We start from the raw sequence: 15166 nt of genomic DNA, 5'->3' as shown, positions 1-15166 counted from the left end.
CTGCGAGCTGTAGCGACAAAACTATAGGTTTAAGTTAAAAAGTTAAAGACTGAACTTTTTACTGTGTCTGTACAACTCATTCACTTTGAATTTGCACGAGAATATACACAGGTGGGATGGATAAAAATATAATTTCAGATTAGCATCTGTGTGTTGTGTAGTTATGGATTACTTCATCCTTAACTAAATTTGCCTCACCTGTGCTTTTCCTGCTGTGAAATGTGAAGATTCACAAAATGAAAAGTTAGTGAATTGTCCTCTAATAATATCTGTTTTTACAGCAGCAGCTGTTAAATTATCAGTTATAAATATAGTATTTACTCTTGTAAAATGTTATATTAAAGATAGGCTCATCATTTTTAGAAATGTGAACTTTAGGACAATGTAAAGAGAGGTTGATATTTCCAGGCCTTGGAAACGACCATTGTGTACGTATCCACTGCCTACATATCACTTGTATGTTTCACATGTGTGAAAATGAAGATCACTGACACTGCATGCCCCCAACTGCACAGGGTCATTAGCTGCACATCAAGTGGCACTTTGTAAGAATTGTTCTCCTTTCTGTTACTGTATACATGTGCATTTTCTGGCCGTCTTCTGTTCTTTAAGGTTAATTATAGAGTGTGCGGTTAGTGCTTGAAAACGCAATATGTGTATATATATATATATATATATATATATATATATATATACATATTTTTATGCATCTGTGTTTGTCTGAGTGGGGACTTGATGTGATGGTACCTGAAAATCTCAACTTGTTTTCTTGTAAAATGTGTTTAGTGTGAATAATTCATGTATTTTGATGACTTTACCTTACCCTGTTTTAATGGCTGACCTTTTACCATTAGTTTTTAACACATAACCCCAACCATGAGTTAAAAAAAAAACAAAAAACAAAAACATAACCCCTTGCAAAAACTAAATTTAACAGCAAGTGAAAACACAACAGCTAGCAATGTAAGGAAGACTTGAACCTCAGACGTATGTGACTGTTCACTGAGTTACCTGTAACACCACACTGTCTCCTACTGCCTCAGACTTTGAGGCCTGTATGTCCCAAACCTGAGGACAGGTGCTAAAAGGGAAAGGTGTTTGGAGAGGAAGCCTCCTGGGCCAAAGGAAAGGCCAGGTCACCAGTCCATCACAGGGCAACATACTAGAACTTAAAAGTCTGGCAATAAGTAGTAGTAAGCACTAGTATGTTGCCCTGTGATGGACTGGTGACTTGTCCAGGATGTACCCTGCCTCACACCCATAGATAGCTGGGATAAGCTCAAGCCCTCTGCCGTGAACCATCACTGCAGAAAAAGCAGGTCTAGATAATGAATGAATGGATGTGGACCAATATGTTCCTATGTTGTACGCATGATGTATTTAGTGTGAGCCCACATTGCAAAGATGATACACAGTTTAGAGTTTAACAATGAGACAAATTCTTAAATGAAAAGTTACGCCATGTCTTTGTTAGTAGCCTAAGAGGTTATGTTTAACATCACACTAATTGTAACATTAATAACGTAACATCAGATACATGTCAACAGAATTAAGGGTTAAATTGAGCTAATTCTCACATGCATATCAATGCCATTTTCCTGATGTGTAATGACTCCTTCGTTGAGATAGAAGAGGAAACTGCTTATTATGAATAATTAAGCAAATACACACATCACACACACTGTACTTTCGGCAGCATATTTGCACAGTGAATAATTCAATTTGATTTAAGTAATAATCCTTCATAATGCATCCTAAGAGGAGGAATAGACAGAAGGTGCTGCTTAAAAGCATTGGAGGAGACGGTGGGAATGGTGATGGCAGCCTGTGCTGGGGGAGTTATTGCACCACTTACTTTACAAACTGAAAATCTCATTAAGTGTGACACTGAAGATTAGTTGAGAGGGACCAAACTGGAAAGAGAATGAACTCACAAAGGGGCTGTGAGGAGGCTTTGGCTTTGTTTGCCATCATTAATTCAGCATTGAAGCAGCTCAGGGGGAAGCTTCGAGCAGCTGATCAGAAGAGCTGCGGATATGACAGGCGAACAGGTGCCCCTTTTTCCTCTCCAAACACTTTCCCCCTTTTAGCTCCCATCCTCGGGTCTTTAATTGAGGTGAGTTATAAATTTAGGGCCATCTGCGTGCTGACAAAATAAAGCCGCCTTTGATTTATGGTACCTCGGGACGTATTAGCTGCTGAATATCAGAAACGAGAATAACCAGCTCTGCTTGTAAACTCAAAGTAACATTGGTATTACTGGAATCACAGTCCTGTCAGATTGTTTTATTCATTTGAAATCAGTTGGATGCAGAGAAGAGACATTGTAACAGGAAGTGAGTAAAAACATAAACTTGGAATTCATACTCAATAAACATTATTATATTAAAGTATGCATGATCCTTGGCAGAAATTATGTCTTTATGATTTGTAAATTACTCGTAAAAAATGGTGAATTAGTTTAATAATAGAGATTCATATCAATGGACTAAGTGATCATAAACTGCACCTTGCTGATGAGTTTAAGGGGAATCTGTCACTGGTATGTCATAACATTATTATCATGTTAATGCATTCAGTTGTTTATATGCAAGCACCATTTTAGTAGAGGGCATCGTTAGGGGTTAATTTCTAAGGCAGTGTTCTTATGAGTAGAATTATTAGACTTACATCTGTGACAGTGTTTGAATGTAACACACAATGGCATGAAAGAAATGAGAGGCTGAAACACAGTCTGTGCACATACACACACACACTGCTCTAAAGAGATGTCTAGCGGTCTGCTTACATGACCATTAGGCAGACCAAGTACATGGGCAAACTGTGATATTCCAGCAGCACTTAGCAGCATCGCAGCGCCAAGCACCAATAGTTTAACTCATATAGTGTGTGTGTGTGGGTGTTGATAGCTGTTAGCGGCTGTGTTTCGTGGCTTATTCTCTCTGAGGATCACTTTATGAGATGTGTACGCTGGGACTGCAGAGCGGCCTTCTGAATGCTTCGGTCATGTCTGAATGTGCTGCTCAATGTAGTGGGGCGGAAAACACATCAGAGGACAGTTTGTAATCTGTGTTAATCACAAAAGTGATTTAGAATGTATTGCTCTTACTGCACAGCGCCGGCACTCTTAATACCATTTTCTACTGGACCACATGCTTGTGTGAAACTGAAAGGAATTGATGAAACCAAAAATCTTCTGTCTATCCACTCTCCATATTTTTGAACATTTTTCACTTCATATTTTTAGTCTGAGGGTTATTGTTCAGTGCAGTATCAAATCCTTAACCTCTATGGAAACTGCACAATCATGGCTACAAATACAGAGATCCACAAATCATAATTATATATACAAATATTTGATTTTTTGATATTAAAACATAAGGACAATATGTATATCCTTTTGATTGTGTGTTTTTAATAAAAAATAAAAGTAACTGCCATTCCAGCCAGTCTTTTTCACAGAAAAAGCAACAGCAAAATAGGATAAACAGTGGGTGTTTAGACATAGACTGTAAATAAAGATGGACAATCATGTGACATCACACGTAGGTTTCTGCAGATCTCTTTTTAAGCCCAGTGTGGATGGCGCTTATGCGATATTATATACAGAAACTAACAACGCTTTTATGCCAGGCTGTAAGCATGTTTCTTTTGTAACGATTTAACATTTTAACAGAGCCACCCTCACTTGGCTTTTATTTCTTAGATCTAAAGATTGCTGATTTATTATGACCTATGGATTTGAGTCACACCATTACTGAAAACAAAACACAACACAAAGACAACCAGCATTAGTTAACTAGCATTCAGTGCTTGCAAGAGAGAAAATAGTCCTCCATACCAGCAGGTGGCAGTAGAGAGAGCCCCTCTCTGTGTGCGCTCGTGTCATTGTTGCTTGCTTTCTTTCAGCAATTTTTCACTAACTGAACAGCCAATCACACACTGATGGGCTCTGTCACTGATTCAACATGCTAAATTGGCCAAAAAAACATGAACAGGGGTCCAACTAGTGCAAACACACCCACACACACATACACTGACTGTCAGCATTGACCGGACCTTTAGAGTGCACACAATCTGTAAAATGAATATTCTTTCCTCTATTCTAATTGAAGATTAATTACCCATATGCTCAGCATCAAATCCTCCTCAGTCCTCTTCCTGTTTTTTTTGTTTTTTACATCCTCAGTCTTCATTCGTAAAATTTCCTTTATGCACATCACTGTGCTCTGGCCCTTATTCTCCGCACAGCGTTTTATCCGGATCCTGCTAGACAGTTTTCTCTGAGTACCATGATTGGAAACCTTCAATCCAAACTCATCTCATTTCAACCCTTTTCTCACAGTGATAAAGTAAATGAGATGGTTCAGGCCCTCCTCCTCCTCCTCTGGAAACAAAGCCTGCTCCTAAAAAAGAAAAAAAGAAAAAACAGTTAACAATACACAACTGTGTAGTGCGTACAGTATGAATTAATACAAGCTCCTCTCTCAGACCATTTTCCTTTCCACTCACTGAGAAGCAAATTACCATAAGGCGAACGAATACAGCATGGATCACAAAGCAAGTGTTGTGATTTGATTTATTGTCCCTCTGTTCAGCTGTTGGCAGTAACTCAGCCACATCAATATCACCTGGTTGTTCAGCAAAAAAAAAGAAAAAGAAAAAAAAAAGCGACAAGTTAATTACAGGAACAAATGAAAGAAGTTTCAAAAATTCCTCTAAAGAGAGCACAGTTCAGGGCACCGCAGGGACACTAAAGTTCTAAACCCCTGTTCACAATGTTCTACTGATGTTCCCTGAAGCTCTCTTTGACAATGTGAGCAATGTAATATAGGCATGGTAGGCATGATGGCAGCATCACTTTCATGCCTCTCTTCTTACCCTGATGTAGCCGTCACTCTGGAACTGGGTCAACTGGACAACATGACCTTTTCCCATGCTTATGCTGACTACAAAACAGAACTGATTCTCTTAAGGATACATAGATTGCTCGTCGCTTTGTGTGGAAATGTTCTTATTGTCAGGTCTCCTGATTAGGTCATGTTTATTTTTTTAACTACTTCCTGTTTTATTTTATAGTACTCACCTCTTGGTTTCAGGCCTCTTGACACCCCCTGCCCTCCTGTGTCTCCACCTGCTGTTGATTACCTGCTCCACCCTAATGTGTTGTACCTGTGTCTCATTGTCTCTTCCTCCATCATGTATTTAGTCTTTGTCTTCACCTCACTCTCTGCAACATCCTTGTTGTCTGTTGTGTAACATGTTCATGTATTTCTAGTATTTAACATTTAGCTGTGAGCTCTACTAATAATTTGATGGTTATGCCATTGCTCGTGTTGTTTTTCTTTTTTCTACACATTTCTTCTTGGAAGATGAGGAAATCACCACTGTCCTTCCAAGTCCTTTTACAATGTGTTGGACAGATCTTAATCCACTATTAGAAGTGCCAGCATCTTCTCAGTTGTTTTCTTTGCTTGATGCAGATTAATCATTAGACCCTTCTGAAAAAGAGGTCTTTTTACATAAGCTGAATCAGTAGGGGTTCAAAGACATGTTGCCAAGTGAAACATATCGATCACTATTGTTATCCAGACGAAGGCTCTGGGACCTACTTGCTCAGAAAAACCCAGATGTTAACTTTGGTTTTGACCATGCAGTGTCGTTTCACTCAACCCAAAGTCTTAAATGGTGTGGCATTCGTGAGTGGATGTTCCATGGTCATTAGTGGTTTGGCTGAAATTATTATTAATTTTTATTTTAATTTTTTTAATTTTGTGATGTTAGCAAGAACATTGATATTAAATGGCTTTCATGTTTGTGTTGACAAAATTAACCCACATTTTTGACCAAACTGCTTGTAATTAAACAGTGATGTGGGTGATGTAAATGTCAGGTTTTGACAGGAAATCACTAGTTATGTGTAACTTTAGGTAGATTCAGGCATAGCATCTACACAATTGCATTCTGGGATTGATTCTTGGGATTGATTGATGGAATTCAGATGCTCAAATGAAATGGTAGATGGAAAATACCTTGATTTAACTCATTATTTTTAATATGGACATAGTATGACAAGCTTAAGCTTAATGAGAACATTACGCATATATAATGTATCTGTTTAATGGCACAATAGTGATGCCATCATCTTTTTTCCTGTTTTTACCAGTGTCTCTCTGCGCCTTACAGTATATAGTGCTTGTATTAAAGATGGCTTTGCCACTCAGAAAGCATCTCTGATTGTTATCACGCAGCTTACATCTCACACTAACACACCCACAGTGCGCACACATCCTTTGGAAAATGGCCTGTGACTAAAACCGGCTGAGGTATCTTATAGGACAACCTGGGAACTGAGGTTAACACATATGACATTCAAAGGAGGAGTAAGAGTGGAAGCTGTAACTGGCACAGAGAAACATAGCGTCATTTAAAGACCCTACAGTTGGATCTTTTATGTCTGGTTAATGAATTAGCTGTTTGCAGACTATAAAGGAATGATATTAAAAACAAATTTTGATTCATTCCAGCCCTAGTGCATGGTCACTCCTAGTGTTTATAGCTATGATATTATTGTTTGGGTTGTGACATTACATCACCAAACTTCCAGCTCATCTTTCTGGTGTGAATAAGCACTAATAATCCTGTCCCACAGCAGTAAAACTTAGCATCTATAAAATACATTAAAACGACTCCTCTGTTCATTTCCCTCCTTCTTTGTACAATGTGCTTGTATTAGTTATTAATTACATTTAATAAAGCACAAATAAATGTGCATTATGTAACTACAAAGAGAATGGCGCCTGAAGATTTTGCGATCTTGAGCCGTCTTCATCTACACATCAATTATTTTTTTCTTGTTTAAGTTCAGTAAAAACATGGTGTCTAGGTTCAAATAGACCAAATATACAGATAGACCACGTTGCATTCAGGGATACAAGAAGAGACTGAAAAGCAGTGCTTATGCTTTTGACTGAGGCTAACCAGAAATAAACAGGGTGTGCTTATTAAAAGTAGTCACTCAGAATCCAACAACTTGGTTAGGTTTAGAAAAAAAAACTCACCAGTAACCATGGTTACAAATCCCACCTCTTCTACATTATGATTCGCAAACTAATATGTCACCTGTTCCTGCCATTATAGCACCTTCATTGTAGTCTATCAGACTGCTGTTTAGAGACCATGAACTAAAACATCATTTCCACCCTGTCTGCATAGAGTCTTTAGTAAAGCAGTCATGTCTGCTATGCTGCTAGCCTTGTCCAGCATTCTTTCTTGCCTGGGGGCAACCAACTGGCTGCCTGGCTGGTTGTCAGGTATCTGCGGGGCCCGTGCTGGCTTTTTTTCTGGCCATGTTTACCAGATGCACCATTCCCTATGGCGAGCGGCGCTACAGCTGGAAGCTCTGGGATCCAACAAAAAACAAAAAAAATAAATAAATAGCACTGGCCCTCCGCCAGAAACATACTGGATGTTGCCTAAGCCTGAGAAGCGTGCAGATAAACGTCTGTGTGCAATGCAGAGAGCCCACCCACTGGACAGGACAAACAATGAGTAAAAATAAACAGACTTTATGCTCGGTACAGTCATATGGTAGTGCTGCACTGCAGTTAGCTGGCATGAAGACGCACAAGTTGTTTCACTGTTGAGACAGATTTATTTTTTAACACTGATAGATCAATGGTAGACAGTGATGTGTTATTCCCAGGGGAGCAAATTTGACCTACTTATTAATGACAATTATGCACACACCAAGTATAGATACTCTGAAAATAGAAGGTAATCGAGATTACGTTTTATCTGCTGAGGCCTCAAACTGCTTCTTTAAACTAAATTGACCTCAGTTATAACATCATAAAACTTTGATGTTCTATTTTCTTGTTTAAAAGATGGCTAGAATTGCCTGTCTGACTTGAAAAATGAGCTTTGTAAACTGGATTACAAATGGGATCAACAACCCAATAAACAAAAGGGAAAGTCAGTTTGTTTAGGGTAACATGCACTCAGCAGCCAATTTATTAGGTCAACCTGTTCATTAGCCAATCAGATGGCAGCAACCCAGTGCATTCATCCATGTAAACATGGTGAAGATGACCTGCAGAATGGGGAAGAAAGGTGATTTCAGTGACTTTGAACATGGCATTCGTAGAGAAGATTGAACCAAGGCGTCTGGACTCATAGAGTTTCCACAAAGTCCAGACGCCTTGCTCAATCTTCACGAATTATTACCTGGATGACTGAGAATCTTCAACAACATGGCATGGTTGTTGGTTTAAAAAACTGCTGCTACTCTACTTCTGATTTTCACACACAACCATCTCTAATATTTACAAAAAATGGTCCCAAAAAGAGAGTATAGCCAGATTTTCTTGGCACACATTGGACTGCTTCGTACCAGCTAAGTCTGGCTTAAAGGCCACAATTTACCTGAGTATTGTTACTGACTATGCCTATTCCCTTATGTGGAGAGTATACCATCTTTATGATGGGTACTTGGAGCAGGAACACACCGAATGACACAAAGGATACATCATCTCAAACATGGCGAGTTCACTGTACTCAAATACAGTCATCAGATCTCAGTCTAAAGTACGGAACCAAATCTGATTAATGTTTCCAGAACCCCAGAGTCAATGTAACCATGAATAAACACATTTCTAAAGGCAAGAAGTGGACCTAACAAAGTAGCTGCTGTGTGTGTGTGTATATATATATATCTATATATATCTATATATAGATATATATATAGATATATATCTATATATCTATATATATTTATCTATATATATATATAGTCCTGCTGTACTTACAGAGGCCCAATTATGTAATGTTGCACAGCTGAATATAATCCTCATAATTACTTTAGTTTGAATGCTTAGACTAACATGCATCATTGTTTTAGGAAGCAGGAAGCTACCCAGGGGCGAAGACTCAGAAGGACAACAGAGACCTTCGACTTTGTTGCAATTACTTTGCGGTAATTGGAATAGTTAGATCTTTTGTATCTTTGCCCCGCTGAGGGGTATTAAAAAGCTGAAATGGCAAGTGCTCTTCTGAGAATACTATTTTTACCCATTCTGTCGAGGACCATTTTACTAGAGTAGGTCCCTACTTCAGTTGTAATGTCAAATTGATAACCTGTTGGTACTATGTAAGTGTCACACTCACACTCATCTCACACACACATAGAGGTATCTTTTGCCTCATATCATAATACTGCCAGTGACCCCACTTCTTAATGACCATGGCAGTTACATCATTGATTGCAAGAGGTCATAACATAGTAGTGGATCATCACTCACCCTGGAGCCATTGTGGTTTTTGTGTTCCAAATTCCATTGTTGCCTGTTTTTTAGTTTTACTTTGTACTGCAGTGTTTTGGTCCTCTGCTTAGATTATGGTATAAGTCTGTTATTGAGGTAATGACTTTCACAGTCTCTGTATAACAGTCCCTGAAGCAGTTTTTAATTAAGCTTATTTAACTGCTTTGAAAACCGATGACAAAATGTTGCTTTCGGTTTCTTGTGTCAAACTGGGTGTTGACATCGGTACTCAAACTGGGTGTTGACATCGGTACTCAAAACCACTGGTAAATCTTCAAAATCCAAATAAAAGAAAACAGAACAAGTAGACATCCCCAAATCATCAAAAAGGTTGGCGAGATGTATCACTTTATATTCATGCCAGGCTACAATCCAGCTTCAGGGCATAAACCAAAAAAAGTCTTCTTTCAATAGAAGCAAGAGGAGCTATAAACAGCTGGAGTCATTATCTAGACCTGCTCGTATCTTATTTGAGCTATTTTAGCTTTTTGGCTAATACTATATTACTTTCTTACAGTTAGGGTGATTTGATGCTGATTGGTCACTTCAGAGTCCCAAGATATATATACAACAACATCAAGACATCTACATACCTGTGATAAAAACCTGTTGCTTGTTACAATGCAATCTCTGACATCGTCTGGCTAAGATGAACTACAATGAGGTCTCAGTGCTGGCTTGTATTATAGTTTTTATGCCATTTTTACAGCTGACTACATGTGCAAGAACAGAATTTCTATGAGGATTAAAAGGAAAGAAAAGGCGATTCTCCTCAAAAGCAACTGCATCTCCAGCTCTTTGTCTCCAGTTTTTATGTTCTTTTTTTTAATAAATTCTATTGAATGCACTGTGAGAAAAGGGACCTCTTCAGATTTTCTTCATAAGCAGCCACATTATCATAAATCCATTCTGGTGTAATCCTCACCCCTCCACCATGCTGTGATCAGCATGAGAAGGCCACCTCACCTGTTTGAATAGAAAATGATTGCCGAATGCGTCTGCCTCACACAGCTGAGCGCTCGCTGAGTTTAACCCTTCAGGCTAAAGATAGAAGCCCTGAGACTCTCTTCAGCTGCACTCAGTGGGCTCTCAACTTCAGTCAGCTTCTGTTTGTTTCTTTACTTTTGATTTCCCTCATGTTTAATGTAGAACGCGTTCTCCACTTGTCTGTAATTGCAGTACTTGTGTCTGGATATACTGAGTGTCCTGTGTTAGGTAAGGTTTCAGTCTTACTGTTTATCAGTCAATTGTAGCCTGTTTTCTCCTCATAAGCATTTTGAGGCTGCTATCCCTATATTTTAGGTGTGTAGTTACCAGTTACCAGTGTTGTTCTCATCTTTGAAAATACTCAGTTTACCTGAATATAGCAGGGGACATCACAACAGATTATACTTCTGCTGGTTCCTGGTTCGGTTCTGCACACTTGCACATTCTCCTTGTGCCTGTGTGTGTTTTCTCCTTAATTTTATTTTTATTTTAAAATTACACTACAATTACAATTCATACAAACTACACTACAATTACAAATCATACAATTACACTGTATGACTTAGAGAGAATAAATAGAAACTATGTTCATGTGAGGTATGTTATTAATTAATTATGTGCTGTTTGTGATATGACTTATAGTATAGGTATATTTTTCTTAAACAGTATGTGTAAAGCTGAAATGCTCCTGTACTGCTGTGAGGCAATTGTTAGGGTAATTGGTCACTCTAAATTGCCCGTAGGTGTGAGTGTGAGTGTGAATGGTTGTTTGTCTGTATGTTGCCCTGCGATGGACTGGTGACCTGTCCAGGGTGTACCCCACCTCTCACCCGTAGTTAGCTGAGATAGGCTCCAGCCCCTCATGACCATCTTCACCATCTACTTTAATGGCACTATAAATACAATATACAAATGGTATGACTTATTTTTAAGAAGAATGCTTGTAAATGTCATGCTCATGGTGATGTAAAAACACATCTTCATGAAAAAAATGGTGCATTTGACCGTTACGTTTATGCTAACCATCCGTACGCACACATGCAACACATGCGATATGTTTATGCTAATGGTACCATTATCCGTGTTAGGCAAGCAGGGTGAGGATACATGCAGGCAATATGGCGATTCTACACACATAAATCTGTCAGGATGTAATGGTAAAACAGCTTCACAGAGGAAGTAAATGTGCCAGCCCATAGATTAAGATACCACTCCTACAATGCTACAATACAACGGCCGGCAAAAAGTCCATACAAGGCACAGTTGGGTAGGGACGAGTCATGGCATTGATGATACACCCTCTCACAACACACCAGCAATATTGTCTGAATAAAACCTTTACTTCATTATAAAACAGAAGACTTTCATGACATCAACCCTAGGCTCTGAAAAGCAGTCTTAAGGCTCAGACCATCTTCAGTACCTGTTTCCACTCAATTCCCAGTTAATCCAAATACGGGCATGATCAGATCAGCAGATGGGGCTTCTCTTGGTCAGTATTCTTTCTCGTAGGACCAAATGTTCTTCAAATAGACATAGTCAGAGATAATAAAATATTTTACAATTCACTTTTTGTAAATGGGAGTAGTATCCCTGTCTCTACCTGGTCCACAAACTGCTGTAAATCAGGCATGTCTGGTTTGAGCTGACCGTACACTGTATGACTTAGAGAGAATAAATAGAAACTATGTTCATGTGAGGTATGTTATTAATTAATTATGTGCTGTTTGTGATATGATAGTATAGGTATATTTTTCTTCAACAGTATGTGTAAAGCTGAAATGCTCCTGTACTGCTGTGAGGCAATTCAATCCGAAGGGCCAACTGATTGGTAGCGAAACCTTATTTTCTAAGTATTGATCTTGGTGGGAAACCCACAAAATGCAAAAACCTCAGCAAGATGGATCTGCTGTCACGTCTTACAGTAGAAATCAGGCAATCAATGTCATGTACCTCCACCAGGGCCTGTATGAACCTAATTCCACACATCATCGCTAAATAGTGAAAACCCTCAGGTTCATCAATCATCAATTCAAGGTGCACTCTTTAGTTAATAGTCTGATCTTTACAGCGTTGAGCAGCCACTGCTTTTATCCACACAAGCCAGCAGATAGTCCTTCTATTTGACAGAGAGGAGGAGATGTGAGCAATGTGTTTTCACTTGATCGCTGCATTCTGTTTCTTGCTCAGATAGCAGTATAATCCCCAATTTGGAAGTGTCTGCTATCATGATTTGAAATTGAACCTTGCAGCAAATAATTGATTCTCTGTAGGCCACGCAGAGATTGGTCAATTTTGTGGACAATGGCATGCTTAAATATGATAGGCAATACTTCCTGAATGATAGATAATAAAGATCTGTATGAGCTCATGACACAGCGCTTTACACAATACAGAGGTATGGTTTCAGCCTGGTGGAGCTCTGTAATACCTTTACAGGGCCTTCTCCTTCACATCAAATATATTAGTATTCAATACAAACATCACTTTAATGTGACACTAGCATTGAAGTTTTGACCAATGAATGAATTGTGTTTATATGAATAATGATGTGTAATTTTTTTTGTAGACATTTCCCAGTGGCCCTTTTAATAGAAAATGTCAATGAGACCTTGTACCCACATGGCAAAATATAATAGTTAATTTAATTTAATTTATTTAATTTATTTTTTTTTCCAGTGAAGCCCAAAAAAATAAGACACAAAAACCTTTTGTATAGATAAGTAGAGTTTTTTTTTCAGGTTTCCTTGACAACAATAGCAGTGTAGTAGTGGTAAAAAAAAAAAAACTGCATTTACTACTGAAAGATAAAAATTGTAGTATTAAAAACGAACTTTACATGTTGAAATGTTTTATACTCACTGTGTGCTAGACATAAATACACTTTTTCTATGCTCCCAGTAATACATTCTGCAGAATATTTGTTTTTCTAGGAAATTTATTGGGAATGCATAGACATTACAGGATCATAATAGAATGCCAAACATCAATGAAAAACAGTTAAGTGTGATGAAGTTTTATACAGGGGGAAATTCATTTGAGCCTCAACTTTACACCCACTGCTTTAACCCTTTAAACCCTGAGCAGTTTCTGAGTGTTTTTTTAAACCTACTGCCATTTTTAGCCTGTCCATGGCTTATTGTTCATGTTAAGAAGAGGGTCTTGCATCTCTATGTAAACAGCACATTTATGCTAAGGGCTTAAACGTATCCTTACGCAATATGACACACCAATGAAGATATAAATAAAATGTCTTCAAAATGTCGATTTTAAAAATGATCTATTATGTATTTTAATTTTAAACCAGTTTTTCACTTAACTTTTGACTGCTGGTCACAAACATTTTGCCTGATGATAATGTGGAGTAAAAGATGTTTTACATTCATTTTTTTTTTGCTGTTTTGGGATGTCTGACCTTGCCTCAGACAGGGCCCTATACAGCCTAAGTGTACTGACTTGTTACACACCAGCTGACATGTGGTTTATTCTCTTCCACAGGCTACAAGTGCCCATGCTTCAAAGTCAGACATTGTCAAATCAGGAAGCCCTAAATCCACACTAAAGCATATATGGACAGAAAGTAGTAAGGAAATGTCCATCAGCAGGCTGCTATCACAGACTCTACATGGCAAAGAGAACAGCACAGCCTTGGACCTCCGCTATGACACTCCAGAGCCCTACTCGGAACAGGACCTGTGGGACTGGCTAAGAAATTCCACAGATCTCCAAGACTCGAGGCCGCGGACTAAACGGCGGCCCATGGTCAAGACAGGGAAGTTCAAGAAGATGTTTGGATGGGGAGACTTCCACTCCAACATCAAGACGGTCAAGCTCAACCTGCTGATCACTGGTAAGATCGTGGATCATGGCAATGGCACCTTCAGTGTCTACTTCCGCCACAACTCCACAGGGCAGGGCAACGTGTCTGTTAGCTTGGTCCCTCCAACCAAGATAGTGGAATTTGACGTTGCGGCTCAGCAGTCTGTCATCGATGCCAAGGACTCCAAGTCCTTCAACTGCCGTATAGAGTACGAGAAGGTGGAGAAGGGAGCCAAGAACACGCTCTGCAACTTCGACCCATCCAAGACCTGCTACCAGGAACAGACCCAGAGCCACGTCTCCTGGCTCTGCTCCAAACCTTTCAAAGTCATCTGCATCTTCATTTCCTTCTACAGCACCGACTACAAACTGGTTCAGAAAGTGTGCCCAGACTACAACTACCACAGTGACACTCCCTATTTCCCATCCGGCTGATGTTCCCATAACACACTTGCCTAGTAGATAATGTGGAGCACAGACTGGGCCTTCTACCCTATCCCAGAGAAAATGTGTATGTTTCCTTAACATGTCCATACCAGAGTGTCAGCCATCCCAAATAATTTCCTTATTCAGTGTTCTGAATTTTACAGAAAGAGGTGTTACTTTTAACTGTAAGAAAAAATGTCATAATTAGAAGTGTACGATGCTAAGATGACCTGAAATTAGTCCATGAATCCTGTTTGACCCCTGTTAAAGAGTTATTGATCCTTTCACTATTGAACTCGGCCCTTTCTTGTTTGCTTTATATTTACACTCCTATGGTAGATATTTATAATTTCTTTTTATAGTATAACAATGCATTAACTGTCTGAACACCAACATTATGGACTGTTTGCCCCTGCTGTGCTTCTCTGCAGTTTATCCTGCATACCTGGAAAACAAAATGAAACCTCCGTTTAAAAAAAATAAATAAATAAATAAAAAATAATTAAAAAAAAAAAATATATATATATATATAATCCTCGGATGTTTTTACAAAACCTGCAAGGCAGCTGAAGAGAGCAGTGGAAATGTGAGTTTTAGCTTGCTGACACAGTCTG

At 38.8% G+C, this 15166-nt stretch overlaps 1 protein-coding gene across 1 annotated transcript in view; it reads left to right on the top strand.

The window, feature by feature from the left end:
* nxph1 (neurexophilin 1) overlaps positions 1 to 14940 on the top strand; it is a 40416-nt gene extending 25476 nt beyond the window's left edge. The window contains exon 2 of the mRNA XM_028399448.1: positions 13806 to 14940. Within this exon, the coding sequence (XP_028255249.1) occupies positions 13806 to 14561 (756 nt within the window). The 3' untranslated portion in view covers positions 14562 to 14940. The remainder of the gene's footprint in view (positions 1 to 13805) is intronic.
* The last annotated feature ends 226 nt before the right edge of the window (positions 14941 to 15166 follow it).

This window comes from Parambassis ranga, chromosome 2 (genome assembly GCF_900634625.1).
Source record: "Parambassis ranga chromosome 2, fParRan2.1, whole genome shotgun sequence".
Lineage (NCBI taxonomy): Eukaryota > Metazoa > Chordata > Actinopteri > Ambassidae > Parambassis > Parambassis ranga.
Note: the sequence above shows the minus strand (reverse complement) of the source record. Positions and strands in the feature narration are given on the sequence as shown.